The sequence below is a fragment of the Bubalus kerabau genome, chromosome 12 (genome assembly GCF_029407905.1).
Source record: "Bubalus kerabau isolate K-KA32 ecotype Philippines breed swamp buffalo chromosome 12, PCC_UOA_SB_1v2, whole genome shotgun sequence".
In the NCBI taxonomy this organism is placed as follows: Eukaryota; Metazoa; Chordata; class Mammalia; order Artiodactyla; family Bovidae; genus Bubalus; species Bubalus kerabau.
In genome coordinates this window covers 15,531,178-15,555,089 of record NC_073635.1, presented here as the reverse complement: position 1 = coordinate 15,555,089, position 23,912 = coordinate 15,531,178, and the positions used below count along the sequence as shown (strand labels likewise).

General features: G+C 42.7%; 1 protein-coding gene across 14 annotated transcripts in view; it reads left to right on the top strand.

The window, feature by feature from the left end:
• The first annotated feature begins 2,419 nt into the window (after positions 1–2,419).
• The window catches only part of TSC22D1 (TSC22 domain family member 1), a 124,014-nt gene continuing 102,521 nt past the window's right edge, over positions 2,420–23,912 (top strand). For 7 of the 14 annotated variants that reach the window (XR_008700880.1, XR_008700881.1, XM_055542007.1 and 4 more), the window contains exon 1: positions 2,420–5,921. Coding sequence is in view for 11 of the 14 variants with exons in the window: in XM_055542007.1 (XP_055397982.1) it covers positions 3,055–5,921 (2,867 nt within the window). In the remaining 3 variants the exon portion in view is untranslated. Of the gene's footprint in view, positions 5,922–8,188; positions 23,734–23,912 lie in introns of those variants that run through there. The other 7 variants (XM_055542013.1, XM_055542017.1, XM_055542014.1 and 4 more) reach the window with 5 other exon arrangements.

Below are 23,912 nucleotides of genomic sequence, written 5' to 3'. Positions count from 1 at the left end.
GGTTACAGTCCACGCGATCGCAAAGTCTGCTGCCTCTGAGCAAGCACGTACTTGGTACTCAGCCCAGAACTCCTCGTTAAAAACACGTAGTCCTACTTTTTGAGTTTAGTGAAGGAGAGCACGGAAAAAGCAATAATATATCAAAACTGATACAGGCTATACAGGGATGTTGAGCATGTGCCTCTCTATACTGCAATAGAATGGTGAGGTTCCTAACCTTTTAGGGGATGGAAAGAGGGGAAAAGTTTAGAGAAAGCTAAAAGGTAAGATTCTGAATCTACTATTATGCATCTTTCAAACCCTGCCATATATGTTTTTAACAAGCTCCTGAAATAGGACTGTAGATCTGGTCTGTGAGATTTAGTGAATCAGAGGTCTGACCATAAACGTTTAGTCCCTCAACACTAAGTTGAAAAAAAAAAACATTTCTGAGGTTTCCTATACTGCGTTTTTGTTTTCTTGGTTCCTAGGTGAGAAGTACATTTTTGTTTAGGGGTCAAAAATGCTTAGGGTAGAACGTTTTAACGTGTAATGGCCAGAGCAGCAACTTTCAATTAACTTGCCTCCAATCCAACCTAACCCTGCTTCGGTAAAACTATGCAGGTTTTTTTTTTTTTCTTTTTTTCCAAACTGGAACTGCAGATAGTTCTTTTTCTAACCGCAAAGGTGGTCTTCATTGATCATTGTCCTCGCGTTGCCACCATGACCAGGCCACTTTGTCTTTCAAGTCAAAACCTATGCGGCCTACCGCCTGGACAATTACAGGGAAAGCTATCCCTGTGGGCGATTAGCTCCACCTGTTGAGGTCAGTTTTTTTTTTTTTTTCCTCCCCCACTGGGCCGGGCTGCTTCCCTCCAGGTTACTACGGATTGCAAGAGCTCCCTTTCTGGAGATGAGCTCCCTCCGGCCGTTGACTGCAAAAAGCAGCAACATCTGCAGGCTCGCTCGCCCCTGCCCGTCGAAGGGGTCGAGGGGACCGCATGGCAGCTACCACCGCGCCGCACAAAAGGGGGCGCCGCTCGCGAGGAGCCACCGGCCTTCCGCGGACCCCGCGGCTCGGGGATATCCTCGGAGCCAGCGAGGGCGGCGCGGTCCGGGGGGCAAGCCCAGGTGCGGCGAGGCGGGGAGAAGGGCCCAGCCGCACGCCTAGGAGGAACGCCTGACTCATGTCGTGGCGGCGGCGGACTCCTGGGAACTGAAACTCGTGATGCTGCTGCTGCGGAGAAAAGCCTCATTACCCATTCCGGAGGCGGGGGTTGGGGGGGGGGAACACACCACCCAGGGCGCGGACACCCGAGCCCCGGGGACCCGGCGGCTTCCGCGGGCCCCTCCGCCCGCCGCGTGCCCGCGCGCGCGCCGGCCGCGTGTGGAAAAAGGAGCGGACACGCCTAACCGGCGCGCGCTCCGCGCCCCGCCCCACCCCCCATGGGCCGACCCGGATTCTCTCCCCCGCGGCCGAAACTCCCCACCCCCCTACCGCCGGCGCCTCAGTCAACCTTCGGCAATTTCCGCCGGGACACCCGGCGCTCGGCGAGGCCCGAAGACCCGCCGCCGCCGCCTCCTTCTACCGCCAGACCCGGCTTTATGTCTGCGGCGCCGAGGCGCATGCGCAGACGCCATCTTCCCTCCTTCTCAGCCGGCCCCCTCCCGCCGCCGCCGCCGCCACCGCCTCCGCCTCCTCTCGCCCGCTGTCGCCCCTCCTCCTCCTCCTGCGCTCGGGCGCTGGTCCCTCCTCTCCCGATGCCGCGAGAGACCGGGGGATACGGCGGAGCCAGAGAAGAGCACTAGTAACAACCACCACAGCCCCCTCCTCGCCCGCCGCCCTCCCTCGGCACCCACCCACTCACCCGCCCCGTTCGCCGACACCGACCAAACCCCACCTCTCGTTCCTTTGAACGGCGTCGGCTGCAGTCGCTGCACCAGCCCCGTCTGGCCACCAACGCCGCCGAGAGAGGAGTCGCCGTCGCCTGCGGCCCCCTCCCGCCAGGGCCGCGGGAGCAGCGGGGGTGAGAGGACCAACCGGCTGCGGAGGACGAGGACGAAGCGGCTCGCACCACCGCCGGCGCTCCTCAGCGCACGTCCCGCCGCCCTCCGAGGAGGCTCGGGCGCCGGCCCCTTCCTCCCCGAGGACGTGTGCCGAGCTGAGGCGCCTGCCCAGAGGGAGGAAAATGCTCGGGCTCCATGGCTGCCAGTGATGGAGCGGTCCCTGGGCTCCCGCTGCCACCGCCACCGCCGCCGCCGCGCCCCGGCCGTGCTCCGCGAGGACCCGGCGTCTCTGCGCGTCCGCCCGCGCCCCGTTGCTGGGCTCACCTTACCGGGCGCCCCGCCGCCCGAGCCTCGCCGCGCCGGCCCCAGCCGCGGCCAGCGTTTCCTCACGGAGCAGCAGCAGCCGCCGCGAGCCCAGGGGGTTTGAAAGGGTCCGCGGGGCCGTGGGGGGAGGAGGCCCGAGCCGGGCCGGCGGGGCCGGGAGCGGAGGTTTGAGCGACACTGACTGAGCTCGGGGCTCGCCGCCGGCAGCCGCGGCGGCGCTGGGGGGCGGCGAGGGGAAGGCGACACTCGCTCGGCGCCGCCTTCGTGCAGGGCGACCGGGAGGCTTTTTGCAGCGGCCGCCGCCGCCGCCGACGGGAGGAGGGGCGGAGGTGGCTCCGGAGTTGTCCGGAGAAGGTGGGCATTTCTTGGCTTTTCCCACCCCCTCCCCTCGCCTCCCAGCTCCCCTGCGCACCCCCTCCCTCCCGCCCCGCACCCCACGTGAAGCGGAGTATAAAGGGGGTGTGAGGCCAGAGGGGAAAGTGGATGGCGAAGGACTGAAGGGGTCCCCTCCTTCGGGTCCCCGGCCGCCCCGTTCACCCTCGTCCATCCTCCCTTCCCGAAGCTCGCCCTCGAAGGCAGGAACGGCCGGCGCCTGCGGCTGAGGAGAAGGAGGAGGAGGTGGGGGAATCGCGCCGGGCGGAGCGTCAGGTCCCGTTTTCCTCCCCGGCGTCTTGAATACAAAGATTACGGTGCAGAAGGAAATTGCACTCGCCTTCTCCGCCCCCCGCCCCGGTACCCAACACAATGCACCAGCCGCCCGAGTCCACGGCGGCCGCGGCCGCTGCAGACATGAGTGCTAGGAAGATGGCGCACCCGGCAATGTTCCCTCGAAGGGGCAGCGGCGGGGGCAGCGCCTCAGCTCTCGGTGCAGCAGGTACCGGCGTCGGTAGTAGTGCCCCATCTGCCGAGGATTTTCCGCCTCCGTCGCTGCTCCAGCCGCCGCCTCCTGCAGCATCTTCTCTGTCGGGACCACAGCCTCCGCCTCCACAAAGCCTGAACCTCCTTTCGCAGGCTCAGCTGCAGGCACAGCCTCTTGCGCCAGGCGGAACGCAGATGAAAAAGAAAAGTGGCTTCCAGATAACGAGCGTGACCCCGGCTCAGATCTCCGCTAGCATCAGCTCGAACAACAGCATCGCAGAGGACACGGAGAGCTACGACGACTTGGATGAGTCTCACACGGAAGATCTGTCGTCTTCCGAGATCCTTGATGTGTCGCTTTCCAGGGCTACGGACTTAGGGGAGCCTGAACGCAGCTCCTCGGAAGAGACTCTCAATAACTTCCAGGAAGCCGAGACACCTGGGGCGGTCTCTCCCAACCAGCCCCACCTTCCTCAGCCTCATTTGCCTCACCTTCCACAACAGAACGTTGTGATCAATGGGAATGCTCATCCACACCCCCTCCATCACCACCATCCCATTCATGGCCACCACCTGCACCACGGGCACCACCATCCATCCCATGCCGGGGTGGCCAGTACATCTATCCCTGGAGGGCCGCCCTCAAGCCCAGTGTCCAGAAAACTCTCGGCCGCGGGAAGCTCTGACGGTGTTATGCCAGTTGCACCAACTTCTGCTGTATCATCGAGTGGCTCGCCGGCATCTGTCATGACTAGTGTCCGTGCTCCGAGTACTACCGGCAGCCTAGGTATAAATTCTGTTACGGGCACCAATACGATGAATAACGTTAACATCACTGCTGTGGGTAGTTTTAATTCTGCTGTGACCAGCAGCATGCTTGGTAGCGCTAATATAAGTGTGAGCAGTATCCCCAGTGCTGCTAGTGTGAGTGTCGGGCCTGCAGTGAGCAGCGGGGTTAATGTGAATATCTTGAGTGGCATGGGCAATGGTACGATTGCTTCCTCCGCGGCCTTTAACAGCGCTGCCAGTGCAGCAGCGGGCATGACAGTGGGGTCCGTTTCGAGTCAGCAGCAACAGCCAACCGTTAACACGTCCAGGTTCAGAGTCGTGAAGTTAGATTCTACTTCTGAGCCTTTCAAAAAAGGTCGATGGACTTGCACTGAGTTCTATGAAAAAGAAAACGCCGCCGTACCCACCACCGAAGGGGTGGTGGTAAATAAGGTGGTGGAAAGTGTAAGACAAAACCCGACCGAAGCAACTTCCGAGAGGGAGAGCACGAGTGGGAGCTCCGTGAGCAGCAGCGTCAGCACTCTGAGTCACTACACGGAGAGTGTGGGCAGCGGAGAGATGGGCACCCTAGCAGCCCCGCCGGTGCAGCCGCAGCCGCCCCCGACCCTTCCAGGGGTGGCCCTTCCGCAGATGGACTTCAGTAGCGCCGCTCCACAGGGCATTTCAGCAGTTAGCATCCCTCAGAGTATTTCTCAGTCGCAGATCTCGCAGGTACAGTTACCGTCTCAAGAACTGGGCTATCAGCCGAAGCCAGGTCTTCAACCAGTACCTCTGCAAGCCGGTATTCAGCCGTCACCTGTTGGCGTGGTGGGTGTCACTTCGGCTTTAGGTCAGCAGCCTTCCGTCGCCAGCCTGGCTCAACCCCAACTGCCGTATTCCCAGGCGGCTCCCCCAGTGCAAGCTCCCCTGCCAGGGGCGCCACCCCAACAGGTACAATATGGCCAGCCGGCGCCAGCTGTGGCCCCTCCGATGGCCCCAAGCCACGGTACATCAGTGGCTCCGAACCCAGCCTCCGAGTATGTTCAGCCCTCACCGCTTCTCCAAACAGCGGTATCCTCTGGACAGCCCACTTCTGCAGGGATGGCCGTGGGAGCCACGGTGATTCCTATGGCTCAGCCACAGAGCATCCAGCTCCCAGTGCAGCCCGCGGCAGTGCAAGCACAACCTGCGGGGGCAGCTGGCCAACCTGTTGGCAAGGCTCACACGACAGTAGCTGCTGTACCTCCTGGCAGTCAAATCGCAAATATTGGTCAACAGACAAGCCTACCATCGGCACTGCAGCAGCCCTCCACCCAAGTCACACCTTCAGTTATCCAGCAAGGTGCTCCTCCGTCTTCACAGATAGTGCCACCTGCTCCAGTTGCGATGCTTCATCAGGGAGTTCAGCCCAGCGCTTCAGGCCTTCCTCAACAACTGGTCATCGCACCTCAGAGTACCCTGTTACCTGTGCCTCCCCAGCCACAGGGGGTCGAGTCGGTAGCTCCAGGAGTGGTTTCGAAGCAGTTGCCAGCAGTTAGTCCTTTGCCCTCTGCTAGTAGTATTTCTGTTACGAATCAGGTTAGTTCAGCTGGTCCTTCTGGACTGCCTTCTGCCCCGACAAACTTGGTCCCGTCACAGAATATAGCACAAGCCCCCGCCACTCAGAATGGTAATTTGGTTCAAAGTGTCAGTCAGCCTCCCTTGCTAGCATCTAATATAAATTTGCCTTTGGCACAACAGCTACCACTCAGTTCTGTTCAATTCTCCGCACAATCGTTAGCTCAGGCAATTGGAAGCCAAATCGAAGATGCCAGGCGCCCAGCGGAACCCTCCTTAGTTGGCTTACCTCAGACCATCAGTGGTGACAGTGGGGGAGTGTCAGCAGTTTCAGATGGCAGTAGCAGCAGCCTTGCAGCCTCTGCTTCTCTTTTCCCGTTGAAGGTGCTACCGCTGACGACACCCCTGGTGGATGGCGAGGACGAGAGGTAAGCTCATGCCATGTTTCTGCAGGCATTCAACAGATGCAGAGTTCCTCTGTTTAGTCACTGCATATGCACAGGGTTAGTCTAAAAGCATTATCTACATTTTTCCTCTTTAGAGGTGAACGAGCATTTTTCTGGTAAGTTTTCTAGAGCAGGAGTGTGATGGAATGGTTTCAAACTGCTTAGGAAATGGTCTAAGTAAAACGTAAACAATACTTGACAGAATGGTTTTTGAACATTAAGAGTAGGTATGGGAGCCCCAAGCGGTTTTGTTATTTATGAGATGGTTTTTTAGAATTAATTATGAACAGAAGCTTAATTTTTGCCAACCCAGCTTAATAGTTCATCTTTTCTTTTGACTTACTAAAATCGTTATGATCATCTCTTGGGGGCAGGAGGGGAGGTTGTGGTTCCATTTGTTTCTCCTTCACTGGACTCGATGACCCAAAGTTCTACTGTGTGTGCTATTAGTCTGAAAAAGATCATGTTACTGCTTCTCCTAGTCAGATATTATAGGAAAGGTGACCTAAGCTGGGTTATACTGGGTTAGGTTGCTCTCAAACTAATTGACCAACTTTTGTGTACTTAATGGTCGTTTTATCTGAACAGTAAAGAAATGGGAATGGTAAAAAATGTTTTGTGGGGGAGGAGGGGCATACACTCTTAAAAACAGCCCAATTTATCTTTGACAGTAGTAGGCAGTATGTTTTTCCTTTTGCATAGTAGATCAAGATGGTAGCTGTTTTAAAGAGGAAAGAAAGAGAATGTCTTGGAGGGTTGAATTTATAGAGACATGAAACTGACTTTGTTCTCCTGCTAATCTACTCCACTTGTTCTCTTCTCTAACCAGAGAAATATAGAAAGCCTAAAATACATTACTAGACCATTGTTTTCTTAATAGGATTGGTAATAATGTGATCACATTTATTGAATCAAATTGTGTCTTTGAAGCTGGCTAGCTAGAAGAGTTGTGAAACCTTTCATGATACTACACGGCTTTAAATTAAGTCGATTTTTAAAGGAATGTTCTTTTCACAGATTTGCCTTACTAACCTTGATCAAAGTAATAGTTTTGATCAAGGAGTTTTGACAGAGGCTATTCATTTTCACTGTGGAACTTTGAATAAATGTGAAAGATACTTAAATATTTTAGTATTGGAGATTTTTGTGATTGAACTTTTATTAAGCCAGTTGGAACATTTACATTCTAAATGTATATCTGTGGTTTTCACTTTGGAAAAATTGAGCATATTTCAAAAGAATTGCCATTTTAGAAAAACAAAGGCCAAATGTTTCAGTGAGGCCTTCTTTTTTTTTTAATTACTTAAAAGATATAAGGTAAAGGCATAGTTAATTGAAATAATTTAAATTCTTGCCTTTGAGGATTCTTATTTTTCTAAGTCATATATAGAATCTTGTTATCTAGCCACATGTATTCTGTATCATGTATACAAGGCTATGCTTTAAAGAGAGACCTCTTCTAGGAGGTGGTTTCCTTAATAGTTATATTATAATTGTTGCTAAACCTTTAAATTTATCAAATCATGCTAATACACATCTATAATTTTAAATAATTAACTTACCTCAGATATTCAGGTTTTCTAAATCTAGTGAGTGTGATCTGAGTAAAACCCCTATAAGAACAGGTATATTATGTGGATGCTAAATTTAGAGAAGTAAAAGATGGGTGGATACACAAATGAAAACCACATACTTTGAATTCAAACCTGCCATGATTTTTACTAATTACCATTGTGGTCTCCTGGCATGACTTTTTCCTTTTTGTTTTCTCCTCCTGGTGGTAGGGCATGATAGAGCTTTCCGTAACATGGTGTTCCAGACGATTAAAGTCAGATGTTGCTACTTACAACTCGGTTTTTAACTGTAGAGCTAGAGTCCCAGTTTAAGATACTAGAACAAAATTTTTCCATATAGCAACTGAGGTGAGGACTAATGAGGGGCAAATTATGTAGAAAGGTTTGAAATTAAAGGGGCAAAACAGATACTGAGAAATATGATTAAATATTGGTGTACAGTAACTTGAGTTGACTGTACCTGTTTTGAATTAACCACATATTTGAGCTTTTGTTAACATCCTTTAAATTCTGTAATATCAAAATGACCCCTAAAATAGCTGTAAAGGTCAGATCTGGTAAATTTGTGTATTATTTTCTTGGCATTTTACTGCGGATTATCACTGTAGTTTGGGGAAAAATTGTTAAGTGATAATGATTTTAAAAATTGTTTTTACTTTTTTCTTCCCATGTTAGTTTCTGTGTTGTTTGTGTCTTCTGGGCTTCACCTATGGATCTCATGGGAGAAAAGGATACATTGTAATGTCAGTATTATGACTTAGAAAACGCATTAGCAATAAAACTTTTAGGTGGTAGGATAAATGAAGATTGGCTGTTCTTTTTTCATCTTTTGAAATAATATTGACACAGGGTAAATTTTAAAATGTTGGTAACACATGTGTCTACTGGTGTTGGCTACTGGCAGAGACTATAAAGATTAGAAACATGGATCAGGCCTTAAGATTATGTGTGATCTTTTAAAAAAAAAAAAAATCATTCTCCTTAAAAAGGTTTTAATGTCTTATATTGGGCTTCCCTGGTGGCTCAGATTCCTGAGTTTGGTCCCTGGGTTGGGAAGACCCCCCTGGAGAAGTGAATGGCTACCCACTCCCGTATTCTTGCCTAGAGAATTCCATGGACTAGGAGTCTGGTGGGCTATAATCCACAGGGTTGCAAAGAGTTGGACACAACTGGGTGGCTAGCAAACAAAACACATCATGTCTTAGGTTAGCCTTTAATGTGAACTTATTGTTACAGCACAGGGAAGATGCAGGTATTTCACACTGATGTTTTCAGTGTTTTGTGATTGTTAATACAGCCTCTTCTGTGAAATTGGTCAAACTTCCATTCATCCTTCAAGACTCAGCTCAGATGTTCCCTCTGTAGCATTCTCTTCAAGAAAGGTTTGCCTTAGCCCTTTTTAGTGTTCCTCTATTCAAGGCACTGTGCATGTTCAATTAAAATTAAATTTACCCATTTTCCCCACAAGACCGTGAATTCTTCAAGGGCAAGAGCTAAGTGTTTTTTGAAAGAATTAATGAGCAGACCTTTCTTTGCCTTTTGGATGATTTAAAACTTGTATTGTCTCTCACCTTAAGCATAACTGTTGGAGATGCAGGATCATATAATTTAATGCAACAGAATGAAAAGAAATTTCATACCTTAAAGTAAATTGATATTTATCTTCTAAATAGAGTACCTGTATATAGAGTAGTTCCTCAAATATTTATTAATGAGGAATTTGAGCTTTCTTATCCAATAGGAGTGATACTCATTTTTGCCAGCTTCTTAGGATGGTTGCATCAGATAAAATACTTTAACTGTGAAATACTAAATTATAAGATCTAATTTTTATTTATGTTGTACCTGCCCAGTTTAAAGAGCCAAATAGTTTACGTGCTTATCAAAACAAAGAAAAGCTTCCTGCCCTCTCTATTTCCCTGAAGCAATCACTTTCACCTCTTGTAGATGATGATTGTGATATTTATCTCCTAGTCTCTAAATAACCGCCTGTATTACTACTCGACGTGCAACGCAGCTAGGTGGTTAGGAGCATGGACTGCTTGGGTCTGAGCCACCCTCTGTTGTTCACCAGCTGCTTAACCTCTCTGTTCCTCGGTTTGCTCACTTTAGAAAGTGGTGAGAATAGTATCTACCGCGTAGGATTTTGTAAGAATGAAACGAATTTGGAAAGTCCTTTGAAATGTCTCTAACTCATATGCTCTATATTACTGTTCAGTTGCTAAGTCGTGTCCAACTCTCTGCAACCCCATGAACTGTAGCATGTCAGACTTCCCTGTCCTTCACTGTCTCCCAGAGTTTGCTCAAATTAAGGCCCATTGAGTCAGTGATGCTGTCTAACCATCTCATCCTCTGCTGCCCTTTTTTCCTTTTGTCTTCGATTTTTCCCAGCATCAGGGTCTTTTCCAATGAGTCAGCTCTTTGCATCAGGTGGCCAGAATCTTGGAGCTTCAGCATTAGTCCTTCCAATGAATATTCAAAGTTGATTTCCTTTAGGTTTGCTTTGTATAAGTATGTGTTAGGTAAAAATACTCCTAGCTTTTGTTTTTGGCTTTAGTAACTTCCTGGGTAGAAAATGAAGATTAACTTTGTCATGATCTACTCAGCTGGTCCTCCTTCCTCCTGGTCCCCCCTTCATCTTAATAGTTATGATTGCATCACTGTTGATTATTCAGTTTTCTTGTAAAGTATAACTTTTCCTAGCCTGTCTAATGTCCTGCACTTGCCTTCCTCCTCAGATCCCAGCCATCTAGTATGTATGGTATACTTGTATATATATTTCTGTATATTGTTTAACATGTACAAATGTTAGTAGTGGGTTCCCTTACCCCATGTTTTCATCCATCATCATCTGTTTCCTCCAGGTTGCCTTTCTTCCCATTTTTGTGGGTTTTGGGCTTAACCTTTTGTGATAGAGCCTCTCCTCAGATGTCTGGCAATTCTTGATCTTCTGGGTGTACTTGAATGTAGGAGACTAAAGAGCTGATAAGCAGTTCTCAATGTGACTTGTTGACTGTTAGCTTTTCCATAGGCTGATCTGGCTGGAATTTATTGTCTCCACGCCTCACTGCCGCTTTAGTTTTCTCTGTAGTAATCACTGACTCAGCATTTCATCAAATGTCCCTGGAGATGTTCAGACATATCAGGTATTGTTACCACTTTTATCTTTCTGAGGAAGTCTCTCATATTTCTCTGATCTTCATTCTGGACTAATTGCCTTTTAGACTTCCCTAATATTGTGGGGTTCTGTGGTTGGATCTCTCTTTTCCAGTGACCCATGTCATATTCTTTCTTGGCTTGCTCCATATTTTTAAATGGCTTTATATTACCCTTATACAGTTAGGTAAAGGATATTGGATTGGAAAGTGTATTATTTTATCATTTTGCTCCATAGCTTTCTAGCTTCCATGCTGCTTTTGGGAAGTTTGAAGCCGTTCTGATGGCTTACATATATTACATGTGGCTTGTGTGTGTTTTGTTTTTCCTTTTTACCCCTGTCCTCTTATCTATTCTCTTTTCTTCCCTTCTCTCATTTTTTAAATATCTGAAAACTTTTAAGAGTGTATCTGTTTTTAGCATTCTGAAATTTAACAGTGAGGGTTCCTTATGTGGATTTCTTTTCATTCAGGGTGCTGAATGCTTGGTGTGCCCTTCAGTCTGGAAACGCCTTTTAGTTTTGGGACTTTTTCTTGAATGAGGTTGTTGATTATTTCTTTCCGATTTCTCTTTTCTTTCTCGAATTTCTTTTATTGGGTTAATAGACCTTCTTGACCAGTCTTCTGATTTTCTGATATTTTCTTTCCTATTTTCCATCTTTTTCTTTTTGCTCTACTGCTGTTGAGTTTTCATCTATTATCATAAATTATCATATGTTAAATTTCCAAGAGCTTTTGTCTTTGGTCCTTTTGAATAGTATCTATCCTGTTCTAGTAGCAATCATACTTTCTCTTAGCTGAGTATAAGTGTTAGTTTTTTTTTTTTATTCATTTAGGTTTCTTCTCCATGTGTGATCTGTGTACTCCATTTTTTACTCTCTTAGTTTTTATTTGTTTGGTCTTTATCTTTTGTGTTACAGCCTTTCCTTAGATGGTGGTTGTGTGTGAGTAGGGGAGTAAAATGCTGATTTGGAATTCTGAGAGGTTTTGTTAGCTTCACTGTGTGGTAACCTGTCCAGGCACCTCCGTATGTGTTCCTTCACTCGGTCAGCTTGTTTTCGGTATGCTCTGCTGCATATTGCTGTGCCTCGTTTTCTCAGTCCCAGGATCTTGTGTTTTATATTCACTAGACAATATATTTTCAGTTTTTTGTTGGGGTTGGGGAGGGGTGGTTGGTATCTGTGGGGCTGGTTGCTTCTTAAACAGACTTTTAAACAATCTTTCTTATTTTAGCACTCTCTCTCCCCCACATCCCACTTCAGATGTATGTGGTACTGCCAATTCCTGAGTCTTTTGGGGATTTTACAGTTTAAATTGGGTTTGTTCTTGGCTTTCCCCACTGTTTGCTAAAGATTTGATTTCCTAGTGTTTGCTAAGTCATTTGTCACTCAACCATCTGCTTTCCAGCTTCCAAATTTTTGTTGCTATTGTCTTTTCACCCATTTTCTCAATTTTTGTGGGCTCATGGCTTTTTATATCTTAAAAATTCCTTTTCTGTCATGTTTGTGAGGTTTTTAGGAAAGGAGTGTGAACTGTGGTTAACTACACGTCTATTTCAGTTGTAGAATGCTATGCTGTTAAATATGAAGAATGATGCTAATCCAAAACTTGATCTGTAATTAGTACATAAATTTTGAGTGGAATCGCTTGGCTTATATTCAGCAGAAATAAGAATGGCATATAACTTGGTATTTCAGTTCACAGAAATGATTTTAAATGTTGGATTAGATTCAGTTAATACTTATTATCACATTTAATCACTAAACAGCCTTGTGAATTAAGTTTTCTCTAATTTACTGGTGCGTAAACAGAAGCTTATTTGGTTTATTAGAGAAACCGAGTGGGTTGTGTAAGGTTACACACATAGCAGTGAAGCAGAATAAGGATTAAAAGTCGTTTTTCCAATTCAGAATCTGGTGCTGTTTCCACTGCTCATAAGGCCAACACGAGGTGAGCCCCAAAGGAGTATTAGAGTGGCTGAAAACCTGAAAGAAGGCAGGCCTCGTTGATTTGTGTCTTAGTACAAATCATGGAATTGCCCTAGAATATATCAGCATTTACCTGTGACCCTTTGATGAGGAAAAAAGTGGGCAGAGTCATAAGATAGATGTACCTGGAAAATACAGTAGACAGACAAATGTTAGATGAGTTAGTTTTAACATTTTGGGGGGAAAGTTGTATGAAAAGTATCTTTTCAGGAAAACCATTTTAATTTTCTAATCTAAATTCTGTCTTTGTAACATTGGCTTCAGTATTGAAAAGCAAATAGATTTTTTTGTTTGTTTGTTTGTTTAGAAACTTCAATTTAAAAATATGAAACTGCAGAGCACGCCCTGTTCTGGTATGGCATTATCTGAACCATAGTGGTTGATTTTTGCTGTGTCACTGTGTCTTTAGGGTTGACTATGTCATGGTAAGAATATGCTTTAGTGGCTTATTAAAAGAAATGACGTGAGGGGAAACATTATAAAGGATGTTTATGTTATTTTAAAAGAATGATCTGTCTATATTGAGTTTTGGATTCCAGGTTGACATTTTTCCTAGGCTTGCATATATTCAAAGGGCCCACTCTCCCCAACCCTTCACTTCTTCCTTACCTATCAGCTAGACCTGAAAATCTTACTGGACCTTTCAGCCTCATGAGGTCTAGTTGAGCTTTGTTTTCCTTCCTTGAAACACCCATTCTCATTTACTTTCAGTTCAGCTCTTCTATCAGACTCATCGTTGGAGTTCTTTGGATTTGTGTCCTCTTCCCATCTCCTCCCTTTTCCCTAGGTAGTAGAGCTCTTCTTAGTTCTAGACTGATGTGGGCCTTTGCCTTAAATGTTATCTCTACTTGCGTTCTCACAGCCTCCCAGTCTCAACAGATCACAGTCTTAACCTCCTCATTACTTGAACTCTCAAATTCATTAGTCATCCTCATTTTACTAAATGTTATTTCTCTTTCTAGTTCTTCACTTTAGGAGCCTGAGTCATTTCTTTCCCTCACCCTCTACATTCTGACCATTACTTTCTAAATATATCTTGAATTTATCTTTTCTTTCGCCATCTCTGTTGCCAAAACTCTAGCCTAAGATAACATACTCAACTCTGAAAAGTACTGCTGTTGCTTCTTCACCAACTTTCTGCATACATTCTTGCCTTTCTCTGATTTTATGTCTTGTAGTCAGAATGACATTCTTAAAATGGAAATCTGTTTCAGTTACTCACTTGTCCCAAATCCCTAAGGCATTTCCATTTTTTTTTAAGGTGATTCCATTTTGCTTTTGCTCCCTTCTGGCTTCATATGCTACTTCCCCTCACTTTTTGAGTCCCATCTGCCTCCTTTCAGACCCTCAGGTTGTCATCCTTTCTTGCTCTGTCCTCCAGGCTTTGGCTTGGACTGTTCTTTTAGCCAAAACGTGTTCTATGTCATCTTTCCTCCTTTCCTCCCTAAAGCCTCACTGTCACCTTAAGAGGCCTTCTCTGATACACCAGTCTAAACTTAGATTCTTTGTTAACACTGTTTAAGATTACCTTGTTATTTTATAGTGCTTAGTACAGCTTGTAATTTGTGTGTGATTATCTGTTTGATTTTAAGCTTCACAAACAGGTTTTTGGTTTGCTACTATTTATACAAAGTATATGTCGGTATCTGATAGTAGATACTCAGTCAAAATCTGCTTAATAAGCGAAGAAAAAAAAATTTAATGTTGGCATAAAGACAACTTCTTTTTAAAAACACTATTATGACATATTTGAAAGGTAAATAAGTTCTTGATACATCATGTGATAACAGTATTTTCTCCTTTAGTATAGTTGATTGAGAGAGAGTTGATTGAAAATTGATTACTTTTTGCTGTTTATGAGCAAAAAGCAATGCTTACTTGCTGCTTTTAACAAGCATCTCTGTTTATTTTTGCACATATGTTTTGTTTATGTAAGTTTATGATGAGTTCTCCAACTTAAACCCATTTATTTCTACATTGTGTCAGTATTTTTCTTTATCTCCTTTTGACTGGTTCAGCTCTTTAGCATAAATGATTCTCAAATATCTAAGTCTTACCTTGACAGTTCTTTGCAGTTTCAGCTGTTTAAAATATAAACATTTAACTGGCAAAATGCCACTTGTTTGTATTAAGAGTTTCCTTTGTTAGTGTAGTAAGTGTTGAGTTAATTACTTGTTTAAAATTCCTAACCACTCTGTTTTGCTTATGGTCACTGTAGTTACTTGTTACTAAACTAGTAAGTTATGGTTTCTGTTAAGGGCAAGGAACCATGAAAAAGATGTGGCAGTGATTAGAATTAGCAATAAATTTAATTGATTATATATGGATATTAAATGGGAGTAAAAAAGTATTAAGAGATGAGGCCTTTTCAGGTTGGGGTTATTAAAAACAGAAGGGAAAATACAGAATCTGTTGTAGTTCAGGAGTCATCAGAGGCTAGTTCTGAGAGTCTTCAAAGGTTTTCATATCCTTTTGTGGACATACCAGTGTTAAACCTGGCTGCGTGGCTTAAAACTGTATTTGTGTTGACTGGGGAGAAGATTCACCATGGCTTGATTTTATTAAGGATTAGATCGTGGTGAATGGTATTGCCTTTTCTCATCCATGGAGCCATAGAGTAAAGAGTACTCTGAGCTTCCTGGGGATAAGACAGATGAGATAGCATCTTATTTTTCCAGGCAGCCCAGATTATTTTTATAATACTGATTTACAACCTAGGCGAGGAGCTCCTGGTACTCAGTGTACGTGTCTGAGTATTCTTTTTCTGAGTAATTGTAGATGGATGGATTGATTATAAAATTGCTCACTGTTGATGAGACTTTATTCTCTCTCAGCTCTCCTAGTTACCTAATTTCTTTGGTTATTAGGGTTAGTGTATATCTCCATGTCAACAAGCCACGTATTGACTAGTTAGTCAAACAACATATAGATGTATAGTTGAAATAATATCTAGTATTACATTTTTGCTATCATATGGGTATGATATATTTCTAGTGGTGATAGTAATAAAATCTTACTCTTGTATTATTTTTGTGGGGCAAGGGTTTAATAAAACCATTTGAGATAGATTATGTGCTCTGGAGTCATAGCAGTCTTAAAGTTGTCTTAAAGCAGTCTTAATGAATGGAGGAAATTAGGGGGATTGTGGTTTTCATTGTAAGATGATTCAGTTCAGGAACCCTTTGGTTAGCAAATTTCTCAACTTGTAAAAATACTGTATTCACTTTTCTAGCTTCTCCTCCCTCAAAGCAATGTTTCATTTCTCTTATGTCAAAAAGGAAAAAGACAACCCTGATTTTCCAGAAAAGCTATTGATTTACAGCTGCAGTTTTAAAGGTCTGAAGGATTAAGTGGTTCTAACCTTCAGGTACGATTTTGGCAGTTTAATGTCTCCATAGGTTTTATCTGTGTTTGTCATCCAAAGCAGATGTGTCCTAAATGTATTTAGTAGTGAAAGGAAATCCAAGTAACTGTGAACTAAATATCTAGGATGGGTTCCTTACATTATTGATCATAGGAGATTTCTTTGCGTACTAGCCAGAGTCCATTGCCAGTTTCTTCCAGGCACTAGAAAGAGATGGAATTATTTCTTCCTATCCCCTGAGCACTCCTAGTGTGGGAAAAGTCGCTCAGTCGTGTCCGACTCTTTGCGACCCTATGGCCTGTAGCCCACCAGGCTCCTCCATCCATGGAATTTTCCAGGCAAGAGTCTCTACCAAAAAGGAAATGGTATAGATTTATTCAAAGTGAGAAAAACATTATCATTGACAGTAAATGTAATTTGATTATTTTATTGACATCTAAAGTGCCACAAAACGTATTCCTTTATATGTTGGTGCCTTTTTTCATTTTTGTTTGCCATTTCAAAAATTTGGGAATATACACACATATGTGTGGGTACACGAGGTGGCTCAGATGGTAAAGCGTCTGCCTACAATGTGGGAGACCTGGGGTTCGATCCCTGGGTCGGGAAGAGCCTCTGGAGAAGGAAATGGCACCCAACTCCAGTACTCATGCCTGGAAAATCCCATGGACGGAAGAGCCTGGTAGGCTACAGTCCGTGGGGTCACACAGAGTTGGACACTACTGAGTGACTTCACATATACAAAGGTATATGCTTTTTTAAGAGGACGCTTTAAAATTGTCCTTAGATTACAGAATCTCCTGGGTATTTGAAAGGATGTAATTTATTTACGTGTATATACATAGCACTATTTATATCCTTCGGAGAAGGCAATGGCACCCCACTCCAGTACTCTTGCCTGGAAAATCCCATGGACGGAGGAGCCTCCTAGGCTGCAGTCCATGGGGTCGCTAGGAGTCGGACACAACTGAGCGACTTCACTTTCACTTTTCACTTTCACGCACTGGAGAAGGAAATGGCAACCCACTCCAGTGATCTTGCCTGGAGAATCCCAGGGACGGGGGAGCCTGGTGGGCTGCCGTCTATGGAGTTGCACAGAGTCGGACACGACTGAAGTGACTTAGCATAGCATTAGCATTTATATCCTTAAGGAGAGCCTGCAGTTGAATTTAAGAATAAATAAATATATACATATATATGCGTGTGCGCAAACACACACACACACACACATGTACATGAAAGGAAGAGATAACAGGTAACAGATATATTACTCTTCTCCTAATTTTGGTCCTTTGTGTCAGTTTTTTCACCCATTTATAATTTATCTTGTAATATTTACATCTATTTTTGCAAGCTTCTGGAAACATTTTAGGGAATGACTTGAGATAGAAAACCAGTAAATGGGAAAAGTAGGACAAGGTAGGATATGGTGTTTCATGAGAGATATTATTAAAGCAGTGGTGAGAGATAGAATGTAAAGATCACATGCTTTTGAGAGAACTTTGATAGCTGTGGGGATTTGTAATATAAGTCACATTAGCAGAGAAAACAGCCCCAAAGATTCAAGGTATGGAGAGTGTTTTATAGAAAAGAACACAGGACATAGTCTAAGTTGGTAGGAGATAATGTCTGTATACAAGAACGTGGCAGACGAGGCTAACTTTGAAAAGCCTTAAAGGCAGGATTGCCAAGTTTGGACTTAATTGGACTTGGAATGGAGGGCCCTTCTTGTGTTCGTGTAGTGGCCTGATCAGTGCTGTGTTTTAGGAAACACATCCTTACTTTGGATGTCTCATTGCTTCCTTTCTTAATGGGGTATGAGAAGTTCAGTAGTTCCCTTTCCATCACTGGTGAAGATAGAGGCACATTTTCTTTGTGGTTGCAATCTGAGATAATGGTTTGAACCAGTGACCTTGGCCTCATTAGGAAAGCTAAGAAGGTAAGGACCCAGTCCACACACTGTAACACTCCACTTATCCAGAGTGGGTAACTTAATCCTTCAGAACGCAGCTCTGGCTTCCGAAACCGCTGGAAATTGCCATCATAAAACAAAGCTATGTGGGTTTTTTTGTTTTGCTTGTTTCCTCTGGTCCTTTTTTGGACTTTTACTAGCTGTATCATCTTAAAGGAGATGAGGGGAGGGGAAGGGGAAAACGGGACTCTTAGGCATGTAGGATGACAGAAAGAAAGTAGCAGTTCATAACCTGACAGCAAAGTCAGAGTTGGAAATTTTAAGAAAACCCCAGAGAAATTTGATACGGTATTGACTGTTCACTAGTTGAAAGTTAGGTTATGTTTTGTATATTATTTTAAGGAAGCATGAACCTGAGTAAATTCCAAACGGTGTTAATTACTGAGCTATGGATAAGTATAAAGAGATGGTATTTTTAGTTGTATTTGCCACATTGTATCATTTAACCATGGACTGTTTAATATGCTGCTCTATGTTGCCTTTTTTCCCCATTCTCAAATAAGGGAAGTGCTTCACATTTTCCTAGTAAGAGTCTTCTGTAAGAAATTCATAATGTGTTATAAATAAATGTTAGGCTTCTACAGACAGATATTACAGAGAATATTTTCAGTACTAAAAAGTCCCTAATACATGCTAAGATTTAAGTAATTATCAATGATTTTTATATTTTATATCAATTTTATATATTATAAAATATATATCATATACTGAATATATATTTTATATAATTTTCTATTTATATTAATGAAATTATTGATGAATAAATGGCATGTCAGTTACTGATGAATAAATGGCATATCAGTTACCTATCAGTTTAAGGTATTGTGTAGATACCTACTTATTTGGATATTTTTTTATAATATTCCCCCCTCAGTTTTTTCTTTGAAATATTTTTATCATCTTTTCAATGCAGTGAATCAAATAATTGTATCAAAGCTGATTTCTCATTTTAGATGTTTTAAGTCTCTTTTTTAGAAATGGATAATACAATCACTTTCTTTCATGAGGAGGTATTTGCTTATGCCTTTAATGTCGTTTTGTTTTCTTCGTTGTATCCTTTTTGTTGTGCTATTTTCAACAATGACTAGGATTCTTTATTGAGGGAAATACTCTCCTGTTTTAAAATTTACTTTTGAGAGATGGTATTGGAAGGACTTATGCTCAAGCTGAAACTCCCAATACTTCAGGCACCTGATGCGAAGAACTGACTCTTTGGAAAAGACCCTGATGCTCGGAAAAATTCAAGGTGGGAGGAGAAAAGGGGACAACAGAGGTTCATATGATTGGATGGCATCAACTCAATGGACATGAGTTTGAATAAGCTCTAGGAGTTGGTGATGGACAGGGAAGCCTGGCGTGCTGCAGTCCATGGGGTCACAAAGAGTCAGACACCTGAGCAACTGAACTGAACTGGTTCAGTGAAACTTACCTTATTAAATTTATTTTGGAAAAAATGCTACTTTGTAGTTAACCTTTTTTACTTGATTTTTGTTTTTTCAACTGTATTGTTTGGGGTGTAAGGTGATGAGGTGAATTGAGTAAATCTCTGGTTTGGGCTCCAGTGCTGTCTGCTGATCAGGTGCTAATGAGCCATCACATGTCTGAGTCTTTCCTTCTTGTCCTGTTTTAAAAGGCTTGATCACTTACAGTTGATCTTAACTTCTCTTCCAGAGTCAATCATGGAGCCTTATCTTTTGTCTTTGGTGGATATTCCATGATATCATAGAATCTTAAAATAAGGGATTTCAGTGATTCCTAAGCTGTTTTTTCATTGTGTTGTTCTCTTGGGATCTGTCAAACATTACTTACCAGTTATTCTCCTATGTGACATCAGGATTTATGTTTGTACAACTGGATATATATCTTATTAGGAATTTACTTGTTTTGAGATTCCAGGGAGGAAGGGTAGATCTAGAATGAGGAGGTGTAGGGTGAGTCCAAGCTAGGTATCTTAACTAGTTTTCTGCCTCCATTCTTGAATCCCATAGTAATAAACCAAATATTAAACTGCATCTGAGTCCTTTTTTAAAATTTATTTTTAAATGGAAGATATTGCTTTACTATGTTGTCTTGGTTTCTGCCGTACAGCAGTGTGAATGAGCCATAAGTATACATATATCCCCTCATCCCAATCCTTTTAGGAACAAGCATACTTGCGTGTGTGCTCAGGTGCTTCAGTCTTGTCCAACTCTGCGACCCTGTGGACTGTAGCCTGCCAGGCTCCTCTGTCCATGGGGTTCTCTAGGCAAGAATTATTGGAGTGGGTTGTCATTTCCTCTTCCAGGGGATCATCCCTCGTGCAGGGATCAAACCCATGTCTCACATGCCTCTGGCATTGGCAGGTGGGTTCATTACCACTAGAGCCACCTAGGAAGCCCCAGTATCAAGTATGTTTAATATTTACTGAAGGTAAATAATACTTGAAGTAGCAACTTCTTCAACTTTTTTTTTTTTTAGGTAAATTTGTATAAGGTTGATGATAAATTCATAGGGGACCTGAGGATTGGATGACAGATGATTCTAAAATGTCTTTCACTATATTATTGGCTGACATACTACTACAGGTAAAATATTGTCAAGGAAGTTGGTCACATAACTACTAAGTGATGGAGCTAGTATTCCATGAGGTGATTTGATTCCAGAGCTTGTACCACTCTGGCTCTCTGTCTTTGTGGGTTCCATATCCATGGATTCGGCCATTCTCTGGTTGGTTGAATCTGAGGATGTGGGCTCCACAGATGGGGAGGGCCAGTAGTATTGATACTTGATACTACTTTGGACCTAGGGAATGTCATAATGAGTGAAGTAAGTCAGAGAAGGAGAAATATCGTATGACATCCCTTATACCTGGAATCTAAAAAGAATTGATACAGATGAACTTATTTACAAAACAGAAAGAGACCCAGACTTAGAAAAGGAGCTTATGATTGCCTGGGGGAGGAGATAGTTAGGGAGTTTGGGAAGGTCATGTACACGCTGCTGTATTTAAAATGGATAACCAAAAAGGACCTATTGTATAGCACATGGAACTCTACTCAATGTGATGTGCCAGCCTGGATTGGAGGGGTGTTTGGAAGAGAATGGATACATGTATATGTATGGCTGAATCCCTTTGCTGTTCACCAGAAACTACCACAACATTGTTAATTAGCTATACCAATAAAAGAGCTTCCCTGGTGGCTTAGATGATAAAGAGTCCACCTGCAGTGCAGGAGACCTGGGTTTGATCCCTGGGTTGGGAAGATCCCCTGGAGAAGGAAATGGCAACCCACTCCAGTATTCTTGCCTGGAGAATCCCATGGACGGAGGAACCTGGTGGGCTACAGTCCATGAAGTCGCAGAGTTGGACACAATTGAGTGACTTCACTTTCACTAATAAAAAGTTTAAAATTTGAAAAAAAAGCACAAATGCAGGCCACAAAAAAAGCAGTCTTTAGCATATGAGTATGGAGCTCTTTGGCCTTATACACTTCCTGTTGGTTCTTCAGGAGTGGTACAGTGGCGTTCCAAATGATGATCCTCTCAATCTTAATTTCGTTCTTTTTTTCTTAAAACATTTGAAAGCATTTTCTACTCAAAATTATTTAAGTTTTCCAAGTTTTTGCTAAAGAATAAGCCTTTAATTAGAAAATCTGCTTAAGTGGAATCCAATTTCTGAAAAATAAATTGATATAGAGATAGTTTTATGACAAACATTTTAATAGATCAGACTGGTAGCCTTGTATTGATCTCAGTGAGCTTTAAGTACAGACTTATAAGCTCTTGATACTTCAGGTTATTTTTTGTTTCATGTGATCAAATTACAGTACTTTTCAAAATAGAAAACTCTTTAATCAATTCAATTATAATAGCACATTGTGACTCAGATCTTTTAATTTTGTACAGCGACAGCTTATGTTCACATTGCAAGATTATTATTGGAATAAAAAATTACTAATTTACAAGAACATTTTTATATGAAGTTAAAAAACAAGATTTACTAGTCTTTTTTGCTCATTAACCTAGAAGAATATTATTTTTAAATCTTAGTTGCATTAGTTATTCTTTTAATTCAAATGTCTTATAGTAAAGTTGCTTTCCTTAATTTTTATATTTTCCTGATTCACTTGTAAACAGTGGAACTATAGAAAACAATTGGAATTTTTAAAAATTATAATTAACAGTAAAGGATATCTTAAAGTATATTTTAAAGGATATAGTAGTAATTTGTCATTTAATAGTAACATAGTATAAATCTTATTCACATGTTCCATAATTTTACTTTCCAGTAATATGAAATACCCAAAGCTGCTAAAAGTCAGTAATTTTCACATCTTGTACAATTGATTGCATTTCTAGACATTTTGCTTATTGATATGCTTTCAAGAGTCTAAATTTGCCACTCTTCCCAATCCTAGAAACAGTCACATTGAAAAAGAGAAATTATCAGTGAGGTTACCCTTCTGAAATGGATAGGCTAACAGACTCACTTTGTTTTTTCTTTATATAAGTTTAGGTATGTCTCTAGTTACATTCAGATTCTTAGCTCATGAGAATCTGCCAGTAGCTTCAGTTAGCTTATTAAGAAATTGATCCATATGCCAAAAAAAAAAGTGAACACATCGGCTTAACAAAAACCTGGTTGTGTTGTGAATATGTGACTTAAATACAATTAATACAAATGCAGTTAATACACATGGTTGAGTTAGAGGTTCAAAAATGAAAAGGGGCAGGGGGAACAAAAATAGAAAGACCAGTAAAAGGGATGGTCAGGCGAGAGGAGGATCTGGTGATAGTTTTTAGCTGTATGAAGTATTTTAGAAAAACTAAGCAATGTAAGCAATTGTCTGTTAGCCCAGAAGGCTTTTTATATTTATCATATTTCTGTTCTTTCTTGATATGTGTGATTATTTATTTAAGAAATATTTATTAAATGCTTGTTATACACATATGTTCACACTGAGCAAACATACTAAGGATGCAAAGGGAAAAAGACATGATTTTGGTCTTAAACAGTTTTGTCTTGTACCCCGAAGAAATATCCTAAAATCTTGTACGTCTTCTGAATTATTCCACGTTAAATCATGCTTAGTTATTCTGTGTGTGATGTGCATGACAGCTTTTCTGTTCACACAGGTTGATTAATCTAGGCTGTAGACTAATGAGCGTAGAGCATAATGAGGTGGAGTTTAATGAGCATTATCCTTGGCCTCAGATCAGGTGTCTAATCTTGTTTATGCTGTCTCTTCATTGTCTGACCTTTGTAAATGTACCTGTAAGCCCAATTTCTTACCTGTTAAATGGGAGTACTAGCTACCCTTGCACTGTTAATGGGAGGATTAAAGGAGATAATGTAGTGCAGCAAGTTCACTTCTTTGTTCGGTAAACAGTAGCTGCTGCTCTTACTATGCCAAATAAGAATGATTCCTTTCTTACCTACTGTAAATTGAAATTACGAACTTGTCTACGTGTTTAGAGACTTTCTCCATACTACAGCCTTAGAAACAAGTGATGCTGCGCCTTTGTGACATTTTTCGTGGTAGCCTTTCTCACCTGGAGCTCCATTAGAGAATTAATGCATGCAGGAGGAGTGCATACCTTCTCAATTCTCTAAAGAACAATGTGTATCTAGTATCACCATTCCAGATACATAAAAGAAAAGTAAATTTATAATGAAAGCATCGCGATTAATTCTTTTGCTGAATCCCAGGGTGCTTGGACTGTAGCTTGACTATTGGAGAAGTGCTTCAGAATTCTGGAACTCATGGAAATAAAAGTTGTTAAAAGCACACTTCCCTCTTTCTTAATGGAGGCAGGGAATATGTAGAAGGAATGTAGTGTCATGTGGCAGATTGTTGATACTCCAAAAATGAAACCATTTCCCTAATCAAATGGTTCTGAAACTTTTTTGCTGTAAGATTGTTTTAGACAGGCGTAATGT